General features: G+C 57.8%; 2 protein-coding genes across 4 annotated transcripts in view; both read left to right on the forward strand.

Moving 5' to 3' along the window:
- PALM (paralemmin) overlaps window positions 1-13,678 on the forward strand; it is a 23,975-nt gene extending 10,297 nt beyond the window's left edge. The window contains exons 1-9 of one of the 3 annotated variants that reach the window (XM_037139057.2): window positions 99-177; window positions 335-386; window positions 783-863; window positions 1,044-1,174; window positions 2,846-2,996; window positions 4,505-4,538; window positions 5,776-5,835; window positions 8,117-8,248; window positions 11,585-13,678. In XM_037139057.2, coding sequence (XP_036994952.1) covers window positions 173-177; window positions 335-386; window positions 783-863; window positions 1,044-1,174; window positions 2,846-2,996; window positions 4,505-4,538; window positions 5,776-5,835; window positions 8,117-8,248; window positions 11,585-12,117 — 1,179 coding nt within the window. In that variant the 5' untranslated portion in view covers window positions 99-172 and the 3' untranslated portion in view covers window positions 12,118-13,678. Of the gene's footprint in view, window positions 1-98; window positions 178-334; window positions 387-782; window positions 864-1,043; window positions 1,175-2,845; window positions 2,997-4,504; window positions 4,539-5,775; window positions 5,836-8,116; window positions 8,249-11,584 lie in introns of those variants that run through there. The other 2 variants (XM_037139056.2, XM_037139058.2) reach the window with 2 other exon arrangements.
- Window positions 13,679-13,808: 130 nt separating this feature from the next.
- Window positions 13,809-23,613, forward strand: MISP (mitotic spindle positioning). Its single transcript, XM_037139055.2, has 5 exons — window positions 13,809-13,882; window positions 18,853-20,576; window positions 21,391-21,521; window positions 22,212-22,250; window positions 22,813-23,613. Exons 2-5 carry the CDS (start codon window positions 18,908-18,910, stop codon window positions 22,900-22,902), a joined length of 1,929 nt encoding a protein of 642 aa, XP_036994950.2. The 5' UTR covers window positions 13,809-13,882; window positions 18,853-18,907; the 3' UTR covers window positions 22,903-23,613.
- Window positions 23,614-23,944: the final 331 nt, after the last annotated feature.

Here is a 23,944-nt window from a genome sequence, read left to right on the forward strand (position 1 = left end):
TGTGCCCTGGTACGCCCTTCACCCTTCGATTCCTGGCGAACCCCTTCACGGCCCAGCCTCAGTGCCCTCTCCTCCCCAGACCCTTCCTGGGCCTTTGGGCAGAGAGCCTCGCCCCGCCGATCTCTCAGTTCTTCCCTGAGGGGGTTGGCTGGAGAATTTGTTGGGAGAGTTAATGAGGTAATAAGGCTGGCTGGAGAGGATGGTGCTACCTCGGGGGGGGGGGGGGCTCTCGCCGTGATCACCCAGCTGGGAGACACAGGGCAGGGATTTGAATCAGGTCTGCTGGAAGCAGGGGTGCGGTGGACCCCTGGCCTCACCTTGTCTGTTTCCCCAGGGTCCTGGCTGGGGACACCACATTCCAGCAGGAGCGGCTGCAGGCCATTGCAGTGAGTTCTTTCTGTCCTTGGACAGTATGGCCAGTGGGGGGACTTGGGGTCTCAGAGGCTCCCTACACTCAGCCCGGGCTCCTATGACTCGGTCACGCCTGCTGGCGCTTCCCCACTAATGATAACGGAGATCTCCTTGGCCCTTAGAATGTGGAATCTTCGACCACTAGCCCTCTCAGGCCCCCTTGCAGGCGGGGAGCTGAGGTGTGATAGAGCCCTGCCCTTATGCCAAGGCTGGGAGATGGGCTGGAGGGGGGCAGGCGGGGCCCAATGGGCCGAGTGGGTGCCATTTACAGAACATGCAGAACCTGTGTGGGCGGGCCCTTGGGTGGATTGGTGGGGTCTTCGTGGCCCCCCTGCCTGGTCCTGACTCCGTTCCGTTTGTCCATCCATCAGGAGAAACGGAAGAAGCAGGCCGAGATCGAGAACAAGCGGCGGCAACTGGAAGATGACCGGCGGCAGCTGCAGCACCTGAAGGTACCGGGCCGCGGGCCGCCCTGCACCCCAGGCTCCGGCCTCGGCTGGAGGGCGAGGAGGGGCAGCAGTGCCCAGGGACCCTGAGCCTCGGCCAGATATGGGATTGGGGGAGTGGGAAGGCTGAGGGGGCCCTGACTCAGACTCTGACCCTGATTTTGACCCCAACCCCGCCACCCCCAGTCCAAGGCATTGCGGGAACGCTGGCTGCTGGAGGGGACTCCTTCCTCAGCCTCCGAGGGGGACAAGGACATGAGAAGACAGATGGAGGAGGACGAGCAGAAGGCCCGGCTCCTGGAGGAGTCCATCTCCAGGTGGGTGGGGGGCCCTGGAGCCCTGCATGAAGTCTGGGTGTGGGAGCCCTAAGCAGTGGGCTGTGAGGATCCGCCCTGGGGCCGGGGTGGGGCCTGGCTGCCTTGCTCCATGCGTGGTGGGAGCAGGGAGACCCCCACAGATGGAATGGGGGTGCACAGGCTTCGATGCCAGACCTGTGTGCTGTAATGGGGACGTTTAACAGGGCTCTCAGGGCATCGGGCCGCCCTGCTCAATCCCTCCCTTCTCCTGACACCCCAGCACAGCAGGTGCATGAGGTACGTGGAGTTAGGGCGGATCCCCGAGTCCCTGAGGATGGGAGTTGCCAGCAGTGGCCTCCCCGGGGGCTTCCTGGCGCCAGCCCAGCTGACGAGCTGTTCCCGGCTCGGTTCTAATGGAGTCCACAGAGGCCCTGGCAGCTGGGCCTGCAGGAAGGCTGGGAGGGGCAGGCTGGGGAAAGTGACCATCCCCCCTGGGCTGGGACAAAAGGCTCAGAGTTTCCGGGCAGGCAGGAGGCCCAGGCTCAGCTCCAGGGCAGCAGGGTCAGGGTGGAGGGAAGTGACAGCCAAAATTCCAAATGTCCACTTGGCCAAGGAAAGGCCTGACAGGCCTGAGCCTGCCCAGGTCCCCATAGCCCACTGGGCCATCGCCCTGGAGGATGCTGAGGCTGGCTCTGCGGTGGAGCCCTGGGCTTCTGTCCTGGTGTGTTTGGTTTGGAAGAAAGGGGGCCGAGATTACCCTCCCCAGGCTGGTTTTCCACCTGTGAACAGGGAGGCAGAAGTTCTCCTGTGCATCTTAATTCCAACAAACGTTAAGCTGGGGGCTGAGACAGGTCTGTGTGGAGACAGTGGGGACTGCCAGGCAGAGTGTCCCATGCTGGGTGGGTTGGAAAGTTAGTGGAAATTACCAGCCACTGGACTTGCTGGCTGGACAAAGTGAGCTCCTTTACTTCCGACACTGCTGGGTGTGGTCCTGCGGCGGGGGGGGGGCGCGTGGTGGTAGGGCATGCCTGAGCCCTCCAATGACGGTGGCACGTGTTGAGCGCTATGGGGGCCTTGGCTTTCCCCTTCCCAAGGTAACTCACTTTTCAGTGGCTCTGCCTCCCTGCATTTTGCCCATTCAGTGCTCCCTGCCCAGACACCTCTTCCAGGAAGCCCTCCAGGCTGACCTGAGCTGTGTTCATCCTGCTGACCTGGGCTCACTTTGTTGGGAGGCTGCAGATGCACCTCCTGTTTGTCCTTCTCATGGGCGATGGCTGGGCAGGATTTAATATGCCAGCTTTGTTTTCACGGGGTTTATGTGTAGCTATCTTCCGACACTTGGAAAGTGACATACTTTTTTCCAGTTTTTCTGAGGAGATAAAGCTTCCTGTAAAGATAAATGTATTTGAGTGGAAAAAAGGAGAGTGAGTTGGAAGCAAATGAGGTTGGCAATGGCACAGGTGACGAAGGGACAGAGCAGCCTGGGTGCAGGTCCCAGCTCTGCTACTTGCTGGCTGCGTGCATGCTTCACTCTGCCTCAGTTTCCCCAGCCAGGAAGGGCAGCGACAAGAATACCTCGCAGAGTGTTAGGAAACGTCAAAACCAAGGGGCGCCCCACCACGGAGTGCCCAGAATGGTGCTGGGCATGCGGCCGTGCCTCGTGAGGGCTGCCACTTCTCGCCCTCTCCCCAGGCTGGAGAAGGAGATCGAGGTGCTGGATAATGCAGATGCACTCCCAGCCACCGCCAGGGAGAACAGGGCAGCGCCGCGTCTGGCCCACAGCCCGGCCCTCAGCCCGGCCAAGGAGACCCAGAAGGCAGAGGTGGTGCAGAATTCTCAGCAGGTGAGGAGGTTCCCAGGGCACTGGGGTGCAACCTCACCCCTGCTGTGGCCAGAGTTTAGGGTTTGCGTTGGAGTCTCAGCCTGCCACTTCCCAGTCATGTGACCCAGAGCCTGTGGCTTTGTCTCACTGGGCCTTGGTCTCCCTGCCTGTAAGAGGCTCCATGCACTAGGGGTGTCTGGAGGGTTAGGTGAATCCATGGACGGCACACACTTCATACAGGGCCTGACACTTAGGGAGCTTTCCACGAATGCCACTGATTGTCATCCTTGTCCTTACTTTTATCAGGCACCTGCGAGTACTTGGCCTGCCTGTGCCAAGCATGTTCTAGGTGCCATTTGCCTAAGCCCTGTGACAGCCCTTTTAGGTAGGAACAGTGTCCCCATTTGATGGAAGACAAAAACTGAGGTCCAGGGAGGTACAGAGAGGGGTTCAAGGCCGCACAGTGAGGCATATTCTTTACTGGACTTAGGTGTTGATTCCAGGGCCTGACGTCTGGGTCAGCTTCTGTTGAAACCAGACCCAGAAGTGGTGGGCCCCAGGCCTGTGGTCACCACAGTACATTGATGCAGATTCGGGAGTCTCCCAACCACGTTTGTTGTGTTCAGGACTCGAGGGGCCTGTGGCGCATGCCCCCTCTTCCCTACTAGTCCTTGTTACCCCCACCTCAGGTGCCCAAGGAGGCACCTGATTTGTGAGAGAGCTGGGCAGGCTTCCCAGAGGAAATGGGTTTTGAAGGTTGAATAGGAGTTCTCCCAGTGCAGACTCAAAATGAAAGGGGGCTTTCACTGAGACTGATTAGGCATAAACTGGGTTGGCGTGGTCCCTGCCCTCATGACGTCCATGTCCCGGAGGGGTGGGGGCAGAGGCACTGGCTGGGCAGAGAATATACAGGGTCAGGCAAAAATAGGTTTACAGTTGTGAGTACATGAAATGCAGAGTTTATTCTTGTATTATTATTTATTTATTATTGTGTTATTTTCCATGTGAATAGCTGTAAACCTACTTTGCCCCACCCTGTAGTAAACCTGAGAGACTGCCATGAGATGGGGGGGGGGCTGCCCTTGGATTGGGTGGTCAGGGATCTGAGAGAGGAACCAGCCGAGTGAAATCCAGGGAATAGACTCCCCAATGGAGGGGACACAAGGAGGCCCTAGAGCAGGAGTATGTATGTTGGAGGAACAATGAGGAGGCCAGGGAAGCCAGCCAGAGCGATGGGGAGGAAGGAGAGGCCAGTGGGCAGGGGTCTGCTGAGTCCTAAACACAGAGTTCGGGGCATCCTCCAAAAGGATTCTGGGGCACGAGGGAGTCACCGATGCTTCTGAACAGGGCAGGGACATCAGGCTGTCACAGGCTAGGGCAGAGGCGGGGGATGGGTCCAGAAGAAGATGGCACCTAAGATGGGGTCCCCGCTGAGCCAGACTCACCCCAGGCTCCTACCCCAACTGGTGGTGCCTAGTTAGAGGGAGCGGGGCGCCAGCACCACTGACTCCCCTCGTTCTTTCTTGCAGACCCCGGTGGGCACGCCCAAAGGTACACCCAAAGGTAAGCTTCTGGAAGGGACTTGCGGGGCCTCCGCGCCCTCTGGTGTCCAGAGTGGGGATAGCGGATGGGGGGCGTGTCTTCTTGCTAATAAGTAACAATAATGGTAACAAAATTCGTTATTATTACTATGCTCAAGGATCCGACATGGACCCTGCCCTCCTGCCCTCATCATTACTGCACTTAGTTTTCACAACGCCCTTGGGGTGCGGTTGCTGCGGCGGCGGCGCCCTCCGCACTTCCCAGGTTTACAGTTAAGCTGAGGTTTACAGGAAGCTGAGGATTCGCTGGGGTGTGACTGGCAGAGGTTTCAGCCCCGGAGCTGAGGCTCTGGGTCCGCCCTGTCCTCCCGAGGGTGCTTGGCCTTGGCTGACCTCTCTGTCCACTTGCTCTGAGCTCCTGGGCAGGTGGAGGGGCTTCGTTTTCACATCTGTAAAGTGGAGTCTGTGGGGATGAGAACTCAGAGGGGCTCGTACAGAGAGCAAGGTCTTTGCTGTCCTAGGGACCAGGCGCCATTTAAAAGAAGGAGTGTCCAGGAAACAGGCAAAAAAAAAGCTCAAAGTTTGAACTCTGGGGCCCAATTTATGCACCCCCCTCAATTATTACAGGTATAATATACACATTAGCACACAGTTCATATGTGTGTGGGATATTTAAATATATGTGCTTAGGTATAAATATGTAATATATAATATTATATAAATATATAGTGTATTTCTTAACTGCATGAAGTATATTAAAGTTATTTAATATAAACTGTACTTTAAAAATACATATTAAACTTGTCTACTTCCCTCTGTAATGTGTGAAAGGACAGCCACCAACTGGAATCGTAGGTGGTGGCCAGAAGCATCTTGGCCTGATTTCTTTTGTGTTAATTATTCATAAGGAGAGTCTCTCCTTGTCTTACTGTGGAATTAAAAATTTATAACAAAAACAATCCACGCAGGCCTTTCAGGGATTTTGTGAAAATCACTGGGGCTGAGAAATAGGAAATGGCCGTGGGCTGGTGTGTATTTTGCGGGAGAAGGGATTGCGGGTGTGTCTGGGGGTTCTGGGTGTGTGGAGCGGCCCACGTGTGAGTGTCGGGGGGGTGGGATCTGGGCAAGTGGGCCACAAGGTGCCTGCATTTATGGGTGCTGTCCAAGGGCCTCAGTGGGTGTCCTGGTGTCTAAAGGGTCTGCATTATCGTCCCCCCTCTGACCCTCCTCTCTCTCTTCACTCTTTTCCCTCTGAGCAGAGAAGCAAGTCTGCAACACCCCCGTGAGGATGGTGGAAGGCTCCACCATGATGAAGGCAGGTAGGTCAGCAGGCTGGCCAGCCTCGGCCTACACGTCCAGCTGCTGTCCTGGGCCAAGTGTTGACCCTGGGGAGCCTGGAGGGACTGGGGCGATGTCATATGCAGACGCGCCCTTGGTAGAGGCGGTCGTTATGGGGGTGGTGGCTGGACCAAGGCTGTAGCTCCAAGCCTGGGGTGGGGCCGGGGCAATGCCTCTGCTTTGGCGCCTTTTGGCCACACGCCGGTCCAGCTTCCCCAAGAAGACGGGCCCCCTCGCATGGCTGCTCTAACCCGTCATTTTCTCACAGCTTCCATCCCCTTAACCACGCCACTCACTCCGGGAGCCGGGTGGGGTGGCGTACATGCTCAAACACCCCCCACACACTGTCAGTCCTCCTCCCCTACCCTCAGGCTGCCTCAGGAAAGAAAGTGAGTGCTCTGTCCCTGGAGGTGACCAAGCTGGGCCTCAGACATTCCTTCTCGGAAGCAAGGAGAGACAGGGTTAGTTCTAAGCATTCTGTGAGGTCAGGTCTACCAGGTACCGGCAGCTGAGCCTCCTCCACCTGAGACAGGGGTGGCATTGCAGTGACCCGACACCTAAGGCCTGTCACAGAACCAGCCCAGGAGCAACGATAAGTCTTCACGGGTGGCAGAACCATCTTGCTTGCCTGCTATTATTGGAACGAGTTGGGAGCTGAAGACCCTCTTAGGGGTGGGGTGGTCAGCACAAGACAACACTCAGGAAGGAAGGAGATGGCAGGGAGGTCCGGGGTCTCCTGCACCATTCAGGCAGGGGGCAGGGGGTAGGTAGGGAGGGTAGTTATTTCCCAGAGAAAGAGGGTGCCTTCAGGGTGTCTGTGTCAGTTAGTCCAGCCCAGGCCCACACGGAGCCCCGAGGCCCCCACGTGTCCTCTCAGTGGGCAATCTTGTGCAGCGGGCAACTTGCCCAACTACGTGTCTGCACATTGGGGGTGTTAGGCTGTGTAGGGACATGGGATTAAACAACGTCCATTCATCCTTTCAGTAAGCTTACTGAGCCCCTGTAGTGTGCCAGGCATGAGTGACAAAGACAGGGACCACAGGCAATAAAATTAACTTATGGAGAAAATAAGGCAGACCATGGAAGTTGGGGGGGTACAGTTTTAATCAGAGGGCTCAGGGGAGGCCAAAGTTAGGAGGTGACATTTGAGCAAGGATCCAAAAGAAGCCAGGGAACAAGGCATGCAGACATCTGGGGTAAATGCAGTCCAGGCGGAAGGCACCGCATGTGCACAGGCCTCAAGACTGGGTGGTGCCTGTTGTGTTGGAGGAACACTGGGGAGGCCCGTGTGGTTGGAGTGGAATAAGTGAGAGAGAGGGACTAACGGAGGGCAAGGAGGTGACAGCACTTCATGCAGGGTCCTGTGGGAACTGGAGCTAGGGAGGGCCCGGCAGAGCAGAGATTACCCACTCGGTGCTCACTGGCGCCCTCTGTTGTCTACAGGGAGAACAGACTGTGGGCTGCCGTGGTGGGGTGAGAAGTGTGCTGGGTTCAGGGTGTGCAGATGATGGAATCCACAGAATTTTCAGATGGAAAGAGTAGGGGTTGAGAGAGAGAGGAGGGAGCTGCCTTTACTGGGGCAGGAAGACCCAGGAGAATCAGGTGTCGAGGGCAGATTGGGGCTCTGGGACATAATGATTTGGGGGCACCCTTGGGACTCCAAATGGAGGATGGAGAAGGTATTGTGATACTGGGATTCGGGGTGAGGTCCTGGGAGGGTCAGTGCTAGGACTCAGTCTCCCCGTGTGGTTTTGTGGTAACGACTTCCACAGAACGTGGGTGAGATTCTGGGTATGGAATACAGGCCCTAAGGGATAACGACCTTCAAGAGGGAAGCAAGAGGGAATTAGCCATTTTTTTATAGGGAAGCAGATGAAGACAAGTTCCATAGGTGACTAAAGCCAGATATGAAAAACAGGTAATGCAGGGAGCCAGGACAGGTTGACCCAAGTTCTAGCTGTAGCTGTGACCATGGGGAAGGTGGCTCTCTCTGCCCAGTCTGTCCTCTGAGCAAATGGGATAGTGTAAGGATTTCCAGATGGGGTTGGGCAGCAAGGATGGGGCTCGTGTGGAGCAGAGGAATCCAGGCCTGTGGCCAGGGCACCAGGGAGCCATGGAAGGATGTTGAGCTGGGGAGGGCCATGCCTAGGTTATCCCCATTGCTTGGCTCTGCACTGCCGGCTTCCCTCCCTGGCTTGGCTGCAGCCCAGCGGGGGGCACCTGGGTGGGTGGCTGTGGCATAACCCATGCCTCTCGTATCAGCCATGTACTCGGTTGAGATCACGGTGGAGAAAGACAAGGTGACCGGGGAGACCCGGGTGCTGTCCAGCACCACCTTGCTCCCTCGGGAGCCGCTCCCTCAGGGCGTCAAGGTCTACGAGGACGAGACCAAAGGTACGACACCCCCATCCCCCACCCCAAACCCTCTCACTGCCTGAGCCAGAGCCTCACTCCCATCCAATTTGAGAGGGATGTCGTTCAGGGCCAGGGCCTCATCTGGCTCAGCTCACTGTTGCTTAGAGCCTGGACCCATGGCCGTCCTTCCTTCACTCCAGGCCCTTGCCTTGAAGGCTGGCTGAGCACCAGGTGACAGGCTGGCCTCTGGGAAGCAACCCCCCAGGAGGACTCCCTGGCCAGTGAGCCCAGCCCCACAATCCTGAGCTCATAATAAATCCTGATACTATTGTGATAGAGGCTACAAAAAGCCCCAGAGATATAGAGGGGACCCTGAGCTGGTCTAGCAGAATGGGGAGGAGGCCAAGGACGGTAAAGAGAAGCTCACTGGATACACAGCAGGGCAAGGGAGAACCATGCCCCTGTGCAAAGACCCTGAGGTGGGGTGGAGTTTGCTGGGCTGGAGGAACCAGGAGGAGCCTGTGGGCTGGTACAGAGTGGAGGGAGGAAATGGGAGAAGCCTTGGGAGGGGTGAGCAGGCAGTGAGATCTGATTTGATTTTTAGGGTTCCCCCTGCTGGTGGGGAAGGGGACAGGCTGTGGGAGACACCCACTGGGAACACAAAGCGGCAGGGGAGCTGGGGCAGAAGCCCCACGGTCCAGCAGTGTGTGTCTCAATGCAATTCACCTGCCATCAAATCGCCTCTTATTTAAATACAGAGAACATTCGCTTAAACTGTGCAGGCCGTCAGTTTTTACAGAGCAGTTTCATAAACATCTTGGCATTTAAACTTTTGTTTGCTTTTGGCAGACCTGTAGGGTGTGTGTGAAGGACCCTAAGGAGGGGGAATTCTAGGCTACATTTACTGTGATGCTAGTAAAATAAAACAAACAGACTTCAGTGAATAAAATACATTTTAAGAAGACATTAAAAAGGTACATTAAAAAAATCAAGGCAAACATTAGCTTCCTTTGTGGAATAGAGTTCACGGGGCCAACCCCCGAGCCCAGGACAAGGCGCGTGCCGCTCAGCCCCAGAGCCCGTTGGCATGGCCACACACCTGCCCTGTGAGAAGAGGGCGCCCAGGGAGTTTGGTGCACTGCTCGGTGTGGGTGTCTCCGCCACTCTGTACGCCCTCACTGTCTAATTCCGGGACATTTCTGTTCCCCAGATAGAAACCTGTCACCCCCCTCCCCCAGCCCCTGACAGCCACTAACCCACTTCCTGTCCCTGTGGACTTGCCTGTTCTGGACATTCCACGGAAATGGACTCACGCACTGTGTGGCCTTTTGTGTCTGGCTCCTCTCACTGAGCATCGTGTCTGCAAGGTCCATCGTGTTTGTATTTCACTGCTGAAGGGTACTCCGTGGTTTGGATGGATCGCATTGTGTTTTTCCAGCCATCCGCTGATGGACGTCTAGGTTGTTTCCATATTATGGTTTTATGAGCTCGTGCGGGTGAATGTTTTTGTTTCTCACGGACAGTTACCCAGGGGTGGGACTGCCAGGTCGCCGGGGCCTCTGCGTACCCTTCCGAGGAGCTGCTGGGGTGTTTTCCGCAGCAGCTGCACTGTGTTATTTTCTCACCGGCAGTGCACGAGGGTTCCAGTGTCTCCACATCCTTGACAACACTCGTTAATGTCCATTTTTTTTATTAGTAGTAAAGCCATCCTATTAGGTGTGAAGTGACATTCCACTGTGGTTTTCATTTCCAAAGTGGTTACGTGAGCCTCTGGGGTGTCCTGAATGTTACTGTGGGGGCTTCGTCATAGCCCAGCTCTGCTCTGGTTTGGGGCATAGACCCAGATAGGACTTTGGGCCCAGCTCTCACCAGTCGTGAGGTCCTGGACAAGTCCCAGCTGCCTGTCTCCTGGGCAAAAATGGGCACAGGGCTGAGAGGCAAAGGAGATGCCTGTGCTAAGCAGAAGGTCCTCCCCATGGCCACTCGGCCCAGCCTGGTCCAGCCCCTGGGGAGTCAGGACCCACCCCACTGGACGTTGGTTGCTTAGCAATGGGAAGGTGATCCATTTCCCTGGCAGCCAAGGGCTCAGATTCCTGTCTTGGGGCAGTGGCCAGTGGGAATGCTCAGCTTGACTCTGTATCACTGGGGCACACCTACCCTTGGGCCTCCAGCCCAAAGTCACTTGGAGGCCTTGAAGTGTGGACGCCCCTCCCTGGGAGTTTGGAAACTGAAAGTTGAGAGCGTTTTCCAGCTGGTCAGAAGCCAGGAATCGGAGCCCTGACCCTTGGCCTGGGAGGAGACAAGTCCTTCAGCTTGTGGGCCCCTTCCTCCTCTGGGGGGCCGTGGGCAGCAGGGAAACTGTGCTTCTGGGAGCTTCGGACTGTGCCCCAGGGCTGGCGTCACATGGGGCGGGGACGCCTCTCGGTGCTGAAATCTCGTCCTCAGAGAGGGCAGCACAGTTCAGGAAGTGACAGCCAGACAGACATAGAGCAGGAAAGTCGGAGAGTTTGGGAAAATGCATTTAACAAGACCGAGGGGGATGGGGGGAAGGGTTAACTTCAGGCATGAAACTCCGCCCAAGGTGAATGCGTGTTCTCCTGAAACATGGGTAGAGCATTTGCAGAAAATGGCCGTGCTCTGAGCTGCAAAGGTAGCCACAAGGGGCAGTTGCATTTACGCTCCGTGTCCCCAGACCATAGCCCCTCTCCCCCCAAATTTAAAATCATCCTTCTAAATAAATCTCAGTTTAGAGAAGCATTCAATCAAAATGGAAATTATAAACTATTTAAACTTGAAAGAGCACAAGGTAATCTAATCCATCCGCTGCAGCCAAAGCCAAACTCAGAGAAAGTGTATGTAGCCTTTGGAGCATTTACAAGAAAACCAGAAAGACTGGGTGAATGAGCTGACTTTAACTCAGGATCCACCGCGGAAACCGGAGGAAGGGAGAAACTGGGAGCCCTGCAGCCCCTCAGGGCGGGGGAGGGGGGTGGGGAAGGGGGGGAGCTGAGTCTGCTTGGCCAGCTGTGGCCTCGAGCTAATTACTTCCTTTCTCAGAACTTCTGTTTCCACCATCTTTTCAACAGAAAAAAGAAACAAAAATCAAAAAACAACTACTTTGCAAGATACAAATACTTCAAAGTGCAAGGCAATAACCTCCCAGTTCATTGAATTCCAGTCTTTGTTCACCACACGTGCTTTCGTGCCGTGAATTTTCCCCGCACACCTGTTTGGCTGTGGCCCTGATCCCAACAGGGAGGTCAGGTCGCCCATCCAGTTTGGTTCATGATTTTCCTTTTAGCCTGGAGGGCGGCTTGCGGACCTGCCAGGCCTTCCCTCCAGCCTCACTCTCTCTTCCTCTCTCCACCCTACCAGTGGTCCACGCCGTGGACGGCACTGCGATGAATGGGATCCAGCCACTGAGCTCCTCGGAGGTGGATGAACTCATCCATAAGGCAGACGAGGTGACGCTGAGTGAGGCAGCACCCGTGGCTGGGGCAGTGGAGACCAGGGGGACGTCCGAGGAAGCTGCGCAGACCACCACACCCTCCAGACGGGAGATCACCGGGGTGCAGGCGCAGCCGGGTGAGGCCACGTCTGGCCCACCGGGCATCCAGCCCGGCCAGGAGCCCCCCGTCACCATGATCTTCATGGGGTACCAGAATGTGGAGGACGAGGCGGAGACCCAGAAGGTGCTGGGGCTGCAGGACACCATCACCGCGGAGCTGGTGGTCATAGAGGATGAAGCGGGGCCCAAGGAGGCCGCCCCACCCAACGGCAGTGTGGCGGAGCCCCCTGCCCCTGCAGGCTCCAGGGAAGAGAACCAGGTGGGGTCCGAGGCCCCTGCCAGCGACGCCCAGGACCTTGACGTGAAGAAGCAGCGCTGTAAATGCTGCTCCATCATGTGAGCCGCAGGCCCCAGACCCTGGCCCCGCCCTCCACACCAAACACCCACAGCCCGGCGGTGCCTGCCCGCCCTCCACCCACAGTCACAGGCCCCAGGACGTGCCGTGTTGTCACATCTTCCTCCTGAGTTTTCTTTCACTGGAAAGAGAGGGACAGGGGTCCCGCGCCCATCACCACCCTGACGTGCCCTAAACTGCTGAGCCGTGCACCTGTACCTGGTAGGGCAGAGACACGGACAGACCCACTTTTCCCAAAACATGAGGATCCCCCACATGTCACGGCAGCTCCACAGACGGGCTTTCACCCACAGGGTTCCTGGCTGGTGGGACCCGGGCCTCCGTGCAGCCCCAGGCAAGCCCACCACCCTCTGGGCCTCCTGCCCATGCCTTCGTGCCACCTCCAAGGAGGTCTCCAAGGGGACATCCTGCTGGAGAGGGACTAGGGAGCTGGGAGGTCCCAGGGGCCTTTTCTGTCCCCACTCAACCCCTGGAAGTGGGGTTCCCCAGCCAAGGCACCGGTGTTGGGCTCTTGGGCAGCTGGGGTGAGGCCGCACCTCCTTGGGCAGCCTCATTCAGGAACCAGGCTCCAGTTCTTAGAACGGAGCAGGGCCCCTCTGGACACCCCAGCCTTCTGTGTCCTTCCCTTTATGCTCTCTGCGGGCATGGCCAGTGGATGATGGAGCCTAGGAAGGGGGAGCCCAGAGGACACCCCCTCCACTTAGGGGAGTCCGTGACGCCTGTGCTGTCCTCTGGAGGGGGCAGGCGAGGGTCTCTGAGTTGCCCCCTGCACAGAGCGGGGCTGTGCGAGCCACTTCTCGTCTTGAGCTCCCACCCTCACTGGGCCTTCCTTCCTCCTGGTGCTAATTTGGGGACCCTGGAGGGCCGCCCAGGCCATTCTCCAGGCTACTTGGGCCAGGGTCCTGGGTCTCCCCAGCCATACCCCAGAGATCAGGCCCACTGCCAGCTCTGCTGGGCTTGGCACATTCTGGGCAGAGGGAGGGCACACGGCCTGGGGCAGGGAGCTTTCCCCTGGGCTGCAGCAGGAGGCCCCCAGTGGCTACCCAGACCCACATGAGCCTCACCCCTCTTGCTAGAAGGGGTGAGGGGTGAGGGACTCTCATCCTGTGGGCAGCTGACACCCAGATGTGCACTCACATCTCCCAGGTTGCAGCCACACTAGTCCTCAGAGGCACATTCATGCCCATGCTCACAGACCCTCTCCTGTATGGGCTGTAGGATGACCAGGCCCCATCTTGGGCCTCTCTCCTGGGGGCCCCCCGGCCTTGTGCCCAGACTGAGGCCACCCTTTGCCTCAGCAGAGCCATGCAGGGATCGCCTGAAACCAGCCTGGCCTGTCTCAGCTCTGCCCCTCAATGGCGGGAGAAGAGTCCCTCTCTGAGGTGGTTCCCGGCAGTGGCATGGACCCCCTCCCTCCTCGAGCTGCCAAGTCCTCGAGTTGAGAGCCTCCGCTGAAGTGCCCTTGCTGCCCCCTCTGCTTTTGATGTGTGACAGGCCCGTGTAATTGACTTTCCCAGAGAAGCAAATAAACCCTGTGAACGCCCTGTGCCCTGGAGTTCTTGGATTTCGGGGGCGGGAGGTGGGGTGTGGGGCGTGGGGTGTGGCCAGCCAGGGGGTGGGGCCCAACGAAGTGTACAAAAAGGGAGGCTGTGTGGGGCCCCTGCATTTGTCCAGCTCAACCAGTGCGGTGGTGGAGACATCAGTGGAGGCCACACCTGCACCTGAGCAAATTCAGGCAGCACCTGGTCAGGTAAGACCTGGAGGGAACAGGGCCACGGCATGTGCAAGACTCGCTTTCTGGTTCCTGCGGAGCCCTCTGTTCCATACGCACCCTGCCCCTCTGCTGTCTTTTGGCTGCGAGGCTGCTCCTTGCTGGGCTCACAGCTCCCCAGGAAATCTAAAAGACCCCACAGATACCCCCAAGTTCTGCTGGGAACCACTCTGGAAAATAGATGGGGCCGCAAAGGAGGAAGCATTTATGGGGGTTGCAACCCTGTTCTGTCTCACTGTGACTGCCCCCCTTGGGGCTCAGTTTGCCCATCTGTTCAATGGGCTTTGGACCCTGAATGGGAGGCTACCCCATCTGGGAGCAGAACATCGGGGTCCCTGGCTCCACAGTGCCCTAGCCCACAGGGTGATGCAGTCTCCGCCTTTAGGGGCCTCAGTTTCTCCCTATGTCAATAGGGTGGTAAGTATGGTAGGCTCAGGTGCAAATCCCAGCCCCGTCACGAATGCTGTCTGCCCTTAGGACTTGAAACTTGTACCTCAGTTTCCATGTCTGCAAAACAGATCAAAGGACCCACAGAGGTGTGGGGGAGGCAGCGAGGCTGCCTTCCCGGGTTCTGACGGAACTGGCCCATGGTGCATGCTCAAGCTGCCATTTGGGGCTGGGCCCTTTACCTGGACCTGTCTCAAACCCTCCATTCCAGGCTGCCCTGCCAGGTTTGGGGCTTGGGGCCCATTCAGTGGAAGAAGAGACTGAGGGTCAGAGGATCCCTGCAGCTAGCCAAGGGTCAGGACAGAAGCCTAGCCTAACCCACTATGCCCCTTCCCCCATAGACTGGCCACTGGTCCCAGTTGCCTGACTTCCCTGTAAACACTGGGCTCCTGCAGCCCTGGCCGTTCTCCATGCCTCAACCAAGAATCGGGAGGGACAGCTGAGCACCTGGGAGGACGCGCAGCCCAGTGAGAACTTCGGTGCCCCCCAACACCCTCTGGCACTTTCCATGTGCTCAGTCGGCTGTTTATGGCCAAAGGCCTGGGGAGCTCTCCCAGGTGTGTGATGGCCCCATTGCACCGGAAGGAAGTGGAGGCTCACAGAGGTCCCAGGGATTGGAACCCAGATTCACTGAATCCCCAGGACAGGCAAGCTGGGCTTGTCTCAGAAAAGGGCTGAGAGGGAGTAGCCCCAAGGGTGGGTGGAGCCAGGTGGCACCACTCAGGTGGGGAACTTAGACCCCCACAACCCAGAAACGGACAGCTGGTTCCCAAACCAGCTGTGTGAGCCCGGGCAAGGGATGTCCCTTCTCTGAGTGGCACTGAAGGGTGGCGGGAAAGCCAGGTGGCAGCTAAGGGGAGGTTTCGGAGGAGCTGCAGCTCCCGGGGGCAGCGTGCTGTGGGCACAGTGCCTGCCCTCCACCCCGCCTGGGTGTCGGCTTTCTTTCTCCTTCTCAGGACTTTGTTTCCTTAACCCCGGGTGGGGCCGAGGAGGAGGGGTACCCCTGCCTCCCCTGGGTGGGGCCCTGTCCCCTGGCAACCCATGGGCAGGGCAGTGCCGCCAGAGTGGAGCCGAGGCTTCACGGCTACTAGGGGCCAGGAGCTGGCAGGTGAGGTGGGGGCGTGCGGGAGCAGGACACGCACGAAGCTATGGGGGGTGGGGTCTTGCACGGGGTGGGGTCTGTTTTGGGCCTGGGGGTTCGTGCGTCAGTTGGCATCAGCCGCTCACCAGGGGGTCCCTGGGTGGCAGCGAGGGAAACACCCGTCCTCAGCCTGTGCCCACCAGGACCCGGTTGGGGTGTCGGGCTGGTGGGGGTCTCCCGCTGCTCTGCACACCCATCGCTCTGAGGCCCGAGGTGTGTGTCCTTCCCACCCTCCCCACCCCCTGCCCCGGGAGCACAGGCACCATCCCTGAACCTTGCCAGGGCCTCAGTCTCCACCCTGGGCTTCTGGCCCCAAATCTAAGAACTTTGAGCCCTGGCCCTCCAAGGGAGGGACCTGATTGGCACCACGGCCAGAAGCCAGAGAGCGGCCCCCCAACCCCGACCTCGCCCATGAATTCTGGGAATTCTCAAGGTTGCTGGGGAGGCACTTAGCACCAGCCACAGCCTTGCTTGGGAAGCAGCATACGATACCCCCACGGGGCCCAGAGCTTGGTGGGGGCACTCGGGAGGAGGGCGGGGGTGGGGCAGTCAGCGTGTCCGTGTCAGCCTAGAGGCTCTGTCCAGGGGGAGACAGAGACTCAGTCCAATGTCCAGGTATCCCAGAGGGGCAGGGGCTCTGCCCAGCCAGGGGCCTGGCGAATTGCAGCCCTAAGTGACCATAGAGGAGCCCCTGAGCCCGTCCCTGCTGCCGCGTGATCTTCCCTGTCTGAGCCTCGGCCACTCCAACAGGCCTTTGCCCTGAGGGTGGAAGGCCAGTTTCGGTGTGAGGAAGCAGATGTGTGGCACCAGGGGCCATTAACCTGGTTTCAGTTTTGTATTGACATGGATATGGGGTGGGGCTGGGAAGGAGCAATGGGGGGGGGCTTCCTGGAGGAGGTGGCAACTAACTGGGAGTGAGGATTTGAGCTTCAAGGACACTCTTGTGTGACTCTCAGGTGAGCAATTTCCTCTCTCTGGGCCTTGGTTCCCTCTGCTGTAAATTGGAGACTCACAGGATCTTGTGAGGAGCAAGTAAGATAAAGGTTGAATTGAGACTTGCCCAAGGCCACAGGTGAAAGGGGCCCTGGGACTCTGAACCCAAGACCCAGCCTGAGTCCCATGCCTTGTTGTCCTCAGTGAATCACCTGGGAGGAATGAGCCAAGGCGGAAGTGGTGCCCCCCACCTTTGCCCCACCTGGCAGGGAGACCCAACACCCCCTGGGCAGGCAGGTCCTTTTTTCAGGAGTTAATATCCCCTGCAGGTTATAAATCCTGATGAGTGAACATCCAGCTACTCATTCAGCAAACACTCCTGCGTCACCCCTGCCACACCTGCGCTCTCCAGGGAGCCCCAATGCATGGGGACAGAGCTGACGCACGGTCCGGAGGCAGGCCACGGAGGGACAGCCAGGCCTGCAGATGAAATAGCCCAGCCCCAGGTCCTGAGCACTGGGCTGAGCAGTGTTTGCAGAGACCGCACCCTATTCAGCCCGCCTTTGTCAAATCCCTGCAGAAAACCAGGCTCAGGGCTGCGGTGGGGGTGCTCGCCTGGGGCCCCTGGGGGAAAGGGTCCTGGGCTGATGGCTTCAGGTGGGAGAAGACAGGCCTTAGATGCGTTTATTCCCCTTTCCAAGACATGTCCACCTCCCCCAATAACTTTAAAGGAGGAAAATCTCTGTGGGGGGGGGGGGTTACTTGGCCATTGGGACAGTGGCTCAGCCTGGTGGCCTGGGATTTACTATCCAAGCCACTGGTTTTAAATATTGTTTTAATAATTATAGTTTCAACTTTGATATACACAAAAGCGGGTGTAACACACAACCTATTAGCTGTAACATTGTTCCCAGGATCGACTTCATGTTGCTTGATGACACTTCCCCAATTCAGCGACACACTGTATTTTCCTTTTTAGAACTACATTTACCTTTTACAGCCAAGGTGGTGTGAAAAGGTAGCAAATGTATATACAGCAGCTCTGGCGGAACCGGAGTCCAAGGCCGGGGCAAGGCTGCCGGAGGAGTTGGGACCAGTCTGTCTCCCTTTCCTTAGCTGCGGAAATGGTGACACCTAGCACGAGGGTGCTGAGCAGGGCACACAGGAGGTGCCGAGATGATGGGCTCCAACAATGGAGGCAATCTGGGGGGCTTCCTGGAGAAGCTGTCCTGTGGGCTGCAGCTAAGGAGGGTTTGGAGGTGCAGAAACGAGGGACCTCCAGGCAAAGGGTTGGAGGTGCCTACAGAGTTTCGGGGTTTGTGCTGAGATCAGATGGAGGCGGCCTTGAGGGCCTGGGGAAGGCGGTGAGAACCGAACTCTGGAGATGCCAGCAGCCACAGAGGTGTGACACCAGGGATGTGACCTTCTAGAAAGTTCCTGGAGTAATGCTCAGCAGGAACCTGGACATTTATGGGAGATCAGGGAGCTGGGCCTCCCTGGGGCACTGGGTCAGGGTGGCCCCCAGCCCAGGGGGACGAGGTCCAAGGTGCTCCTTAGCCTATCGTGGCTTTAGGGGCCGAGGCAGATGGTTTGTTTGGGATGGGACAAGGGGTCCCGCTGGGCAGGTGCAGGAGACAGAACCGGGATGTGGGACCTGGAAAGCTGGAGCCTGCCAGTTGCCGCCCCTCTCTGGGCCTCAGTTTTTCCACTGGACATCCCTCAGCGATGGGCAAGCCTCCTGGAAGCATCTGTCAATGTCAGATGAAAGCAGTCACAGAAGGCATTTCAGAGTGTGTATGTCCCTGGACAGAGGCAGACACCTGTGCTGCTGGGGGCCCAGGGAGACTGCCCAGGGGTGGCTTCGGGTCCAGACATGGGGAAATGAGTGGAAGAGGGGAGGAGCAGGGTTAGGGTAGCTGGGGACCCCCAAGGCAGGGTGTGCAGTGTCTGGAAGATGGTGGCAGGGGTGCTTGCAAAGGTCAGACACCTATAGGGTGAGTTGTTGGGTTAGTACAGGTGCGAGATTAAGGTGTGGCTGGATCCAGGAGTTCAAACAACTTTTTTAGGATGTTGTGTTGGGCTTGCTGTAGAGCAGACTGTGTCCACAAGGGGGCATGTGTGGCCCCTAGGCATTTCTCAGTTTTGCCCCACCAACCTCACAAGCCTAATGGGAAGAGGGTACAGTTTCCACATTCATTGACGTGTCCCAGGATTTCATGTCATTGACCAGGTTGAGTCATATGTCCATCCTGGAACCAATCACAGGGGCCAGGGGACGGAAGACTCTGATTGGCCATGCTGGGTCACTTATCCATCCCTGAACCAATCACAGAGGCCACTTGGGCAGGACTTTGCCCTTTGAAAAAAAGGACATGGTGCCTCTCCTCGACTGCTCTGACCTGGTGGCCGTCATTCCTCTCGTCCTCAGGGAGCTGAGAGCATCTCCACGCTTGGAACCTCTGCTGGGCCAAAACCCCCAGAACATGGACCGAGTGACCAGATACCCCATCTTCAGCATCCCTCACTCACCAGGCAAGGCCGGCCTGGCCCTCAGTGGGAACACCGGCCACACATTCCAGCTGGTGGATGTGGAGCCCTCGGGCAGCAGCTGGGGCCAGGACAAGCCTATAGTGCACACAGCTAATCACAAGCCCCAGCCAGATGTGCTGAGGACAGGGGCACCTTGCAGCCTGTGTGGCTTCCCCAGCCAGCAGTACCTGCAGCCGGAGGATGATGAGGATGAGGTGAAGGCCTGCCACCTGGACACAAGAGGTGCCCTGCCCAGGCAGCCCCTGGACCTGGAGCAGGAGCGCTGGGCAGTCATTCAGGGCCAAGCAGTGAGGAAAAGTGGCACAGTGGCCACACTTCACGGCACCCCTGACCACGGGGGCCCTGGGACCCCTAGACAGTCTCAGTTCACGGCCCTGGAGGACAATGTGATTGACAGGGAGCAGATCAACTTCCTGGCAGCAAGGCAGCAGTTCCTGAGCCTGGAGCAGGCAAATGCGGGGGTCCCTCAGAGTCCTCAAGCCAGGGTGGGCCCAACATGCACCCCACCCAGGGTCAGCCAGACTCCCAAGAGCTTAAACCAGCCGCCCCTCTCCAATGGGTATGTTGTCTCAGTGAAGCGCCAGGTGAAGGTGGTCATACAAGAGAAGAGGGCCCATGGTTTGTCCACTGGGTCTGGTGTCCAAGCTACAGACAGCCCTGGCTTCCAGTCCCAAGCAGAATCACTGGAGGCTCCCAAGGAGACACCCATTGAGCGGGAGATCCGGCTGGCCCAGGAGCGTGAGGAAGCTCTGCGTGAGGAGAGGGGGCTGCGGCGGGCGGTGAGCCACCAGGAGCTGGTGGAGATACCCACCCGGCCTCTGCTTACCCAGGTGAGCCTGACCACGGCCCCGCGGCGGGAGAGGGGGCGCCCATCACTCTATGTGCTGCGTGATATGGTACAGGAGACACAGCGTGAAGAGGACTACCGGAGGGAGGGCCTGCAGACGGGCTGGGTGTCCGTGCCCACCGGGATCTCCGAGGATGCCCAGCCTGCACTTCGGAGAGCAGTTAGCTCAGACTCTGTTCTCAGCCAGGCCACAGACGCCAGCGCGGCCAACCCTGCTCCAGAGCTGAGGAGGGTGAACCGCATTCCACCTGACGCCTACCAGCCTTACTTGAGCTCTGGGCCCCCCCAGCAGAATTTCTCAGCTTTCCATGCTTATGGCAAGCCTAGTGGTCTCTCTGCAGATGCAGCCAAGGTGGTGGCCTCACCAAAGGCCACAGGGTCTCAGAGGCATCTCTTGGAATCCTCTGGAAAACCCTCAGGCACAAAGCAGGAGTTCTGGAAGCCCCCCAGGGGACCCTCATCAGCCAATGGGGGTGTCGTGCGATGGGAGTACTTTCGCCTGCGTCCCCTGAGGTTCAGCATTCCGGATGTTTCCCAGAAGGCTGAGGTCCCCAGAACCTGGGGCTGGGAAGTGGCTGGGGCCCCGGCGTTGAGGCTGCAAAGGTCCCGGTCCTCTGAGCTGCTGAAGAAGGAGGTGGAGAACGTCCTGAAGCATGAGCAAGAAGTGGAGGAGGAGCGACGCAATGCTCTCTTCCCAGAGGTCTTCGAGCAGCCAGGCTGTGACAGGGACTCCTGGAGCTCCTCCCAGACATCAGGTGAGCAGGTGTCCTGGGGAATGGCTGCTCGGATCCGGGTCTCAAACGTTAGAGCAAAGGAGGGTGGGGAAGTGGAATTTGGGGGTGTCAGGAGGGTCTGAGGGTGGAGGGACATCTGGGGGACTCTGTCCATTCCCCCATTTTGCTGGTCTGTCTGCCTGTATGCTTTCTTAAGCTATAGATTTTGGAGAGAGATGTCAACTTTGCCCCTGGGTTTTTGCTTTATGGTTTTTGAATGCTTTATTATTAGACACATAGTTTATAGATATTGTAACTTTTTAGTCCATTGCTCCTCTTTGTCAATATTAACTATCTCCTGAGTCACTTTCTTTAAAAAAAAAAAAAGATTTTATTTATTTATTTTTAGAGAGGGGGGAAGGGAGGGAGAAAGACAGGGAGAGAAACATCAGTGTGTGGTTGCCTCACGCGTCCCCCCCTACTGGGGACCTGGCCTGAAACCCAAGCATGTGCCCTGACTGGGAATTGAACCAGCGAGCCTTTGGTTCGCAGGCCAGCACTCAATCCACCGAGCCACACCAGCCAGGGCTCCTGTGTCACTTTCATGTTTCCACCCTGCCCGGCTGGCCCACCCGTCAATCCAGTCCCTCCCGACTGGCTGTTTTGGTCACGGTATCAGCTTTGCTGACAAGCTGTCTGCTTTGTATGTCTGTCCATTCACCTGTCTTCTTAACTGGTCCACACGCTTGGCCAGACATTCTGCGTGTCTCCTGAGCCGTGTGCTAAGAGGCGTCCCACCCCCGGGGCCCCACTGCGGCGCCCTCCCTGGTGCTCCTTCCTCCCTCCTCCCACACAGGCATCCAGGGCAGCTACTCCGTGTCTGAGTCGCACTTCTTCACCCCCGCCCACCTGCACTCGGGCCTGGTGTGGAAGGCAGAGGCCCCTGCCGAGGCTGCTCCTGGGCAGAGGAAGAAGGAGGAGCAGTGGGTGAGTACAGAACTCCGCCCATCCCCTCAGAGGCCTGGCTGAGATCTGACACCCCCCACCCCCAATTAGGGCCCCATGAGGGTGGAGCGGGACTTGCCAAGGGTCACGTGGCCTGTGAATTCCTGAGCTGGGACCTGACCCCAGCCTGGGTGCACACCCCACATTTGCGACCACGAGGCCATCTCCTCCCTGAGGGGGGTATTAAGGACACCATGGACAATAACACCAAGCCTGGCCTCACAGGCTGGGGCCTAGAGTAAAGCCCAGTGACCCAAGTTCAAGTCCCAGCCCTGCCACATGCCGGCTCTGTGATACTAGGCAAGTTTCTGCCCCTCTCTGACCCTCAGTCTCTTCCTCTGTGGAATGAGCACGATAGTAAGAGCAGCCACCTCCAAGCCTCACAATGGGGCTTGGCCATGGGAAGAGCTCCATGAATGCCAACGGTCTTTACGATGCTGAAGCTGACAAAGAGAAATAATAATTGCAAATGACAGACTGGGCTGCACTGAGGGGACAGCAAGGTGGATGACTGAGCGGGATGATCGAGGGGCACTCAGGAAGGTCATGGTGGCCATGAAACACCTTTCCTCCTGCCTCACTGGTGACTGAGTGGGCTGTGCACCGGATTGCAGGTGGGCTCTGGGGCGGGGCAGCCAGGCCCAGGGGCTGACGAGTGTTCCTTTCCTGTAGTATGCTGGCATCAAGCCCTTGGACCACGTCAACTCGGAGGTGAGTGTGTGCGCCTGGCTTTTTCCTTCCCTGTCTGTGCCCCCTGCCCCATGGCACCAGGGCCATCAAAAGCCTTTCTTCTGGGTGTGAGAACTTCACTGGGTAGCTTCTCGGTTAATAGTGTCTTCCTGCGCTGGATTTTGCTCTGATCTACTTGTGATGCCTGCCACGGGTACAGATTGTATGCAGTGGGTGCACTTGCAGCTTTGTCAAATAACAAAGGTTTTGGAGCAAAATGGGCCCAAGGCAAGGGCATTTTCTTTGAGGGAGAGGTTTCTGAGAGTATGGAGAAGGGCAGCTACCTCCGTGGATTTGTGGAATACATTTGGGGCCATCTTTGAGCTGAGCCCAAAATGCCAGCCCCAGGCATTTTTGCTGCTGGGGAACTCGGCACAAGTTAGCACAACCCTTGGTGCTATTACTAGGGGTAGAAGATCTGAAACGGAGGAGGGGATGTCCCTGCTTTACCCTTGTTCGAAGCCTCTCCTATGAGTTGGTAGCAGGAGAGGCGTCTGGGGTGGGGGTCAGCACCACCATGGGGACTCTCTGCCTCCTCTCGCAGGTCCTAGAAGCCACACGGGTGATGCGCCACAAGAACGCCAAGGCTGAACTCTGGGAAGCCGGTATCTACGCCAGTGAGGATGAGGACTGAGCCTGGAGACAGGGGATACCCTGACCCTGTGGGAACTGCCAAGACCATCACCGAGCCACCCCCCCCCTCTAGGAAACAGGTCCCCATTTAAATCCACAATCCGAGAACCACAAACAACATGCTGACAACCCTGAGGGTGGCTGTGCCTTCGGACTTGAAGGCTTTCTGCTTTTATTTTTCTAGAGAAATTGTTCTGCTTTTTCTGGGTCTAAAGCTGGGGCTAAAACGGGACCTCTATGAATTCTTTCTGTTTCTAGGACTTTGTCAAATACTCTTCTGCCCAAGGAGGAAGGAGACTAGCTCCCCCTCCCCCACTCCGGTTGCCGTTCCCACTAGTCTGAGGGTAGAGAGGCTGGTTGAGGAAGGCATGGGTCCTGGCACCTTGAGAGGCCGCAGGTCTGAGGAAGAGACACTGGCCCCGCCCCAAGGCCCTGTCTGCGAAGGGGGACATGCCCGCCCCAGCCCTGGGAAACCTTCCAGTCTGAGGAAGGAAACCTGAGCGCCCCATCTGAAGGCCTTTGGGCGGCCAAGGAGTCTCCTCCATGGTGCACCAGCAAAGCCCTGCCTGGCGTGATGGGGTCCCGTGGGGACAGCATCTGACCTGGCGGAGAAAAGGGCTTGATTTGTGAGCTGAAGGGGGTCCTTCTCCTGCCCCCTCAACCTGCTTGTTCACATCCACCATGAAATAAACCCTCCCCCCCTCCTGGTTCATTTCTCTTGGTGACACTCACTGTGCTCCTGAGGGGCCTTCGCCCCATCCTCCCATAGGCTACAGGCCCCACGACAGGCTGTCAGGGTCACCCTCAGCATTCCCAGCATGCGGCATGCAGTAGGCGCTCAATCAGTGCTTGTGGAGTGACCGTCTTCAGTCCCACCAGGCCCAGTCTTCCCATGTCGCCTCGTCCCACTGAGCCGGGTGCACTCTCAGTGTGGGTTAAGGACAAGCACCGTGTGTCTCCACGCAGAGGGGGGTCCTGCGAGGAGCCAGGCTCACCGAGACGGGAAGTAGGTTGCGCAGCCAGGGGCTGGGGGAGGGGGGTCA

The sequence above is a fragment of the Artibeus jamaicensis genome, unplaced genomic scaffold (genome assembly GCF_021234435.1).
Source record: "Artibeus jamaicensis isolate MK-2021 breed Jamaican fruit bat unplaced genomic scaffold, CSHL_Jam_final scaffold_537, whole genome shotgun sequence".
NCBI lineage: Eukaryota > Metazoa > Chordata > Mammalia > Chiroptera > Phyllostomidae > Artibeus > Artibeus jamaicensis.

Coding starts and splice junctions, on each gene's coding strand:
- MISP (XM_037139055.2), top strand. CDS start 18,908: ATGGACCGAGTGACCAGATACCCCATCTTCAGCATCCCTCACTCACCA. Junction 20,577..21,390: donor GAGCTCCTCCCAGACATCAG/GTGAGCAGGTGT, acceptor CCTCCCACACAG/GCATCCAGGGCAGCTACTCC. Junction 21,522..22,211: donor GGAAGAAGGAGGAGCAGTGG/GTGAGTACAGAA, acceptor CCTTTCCTGTAG/TATGCTGGCATCAAGCCCTT.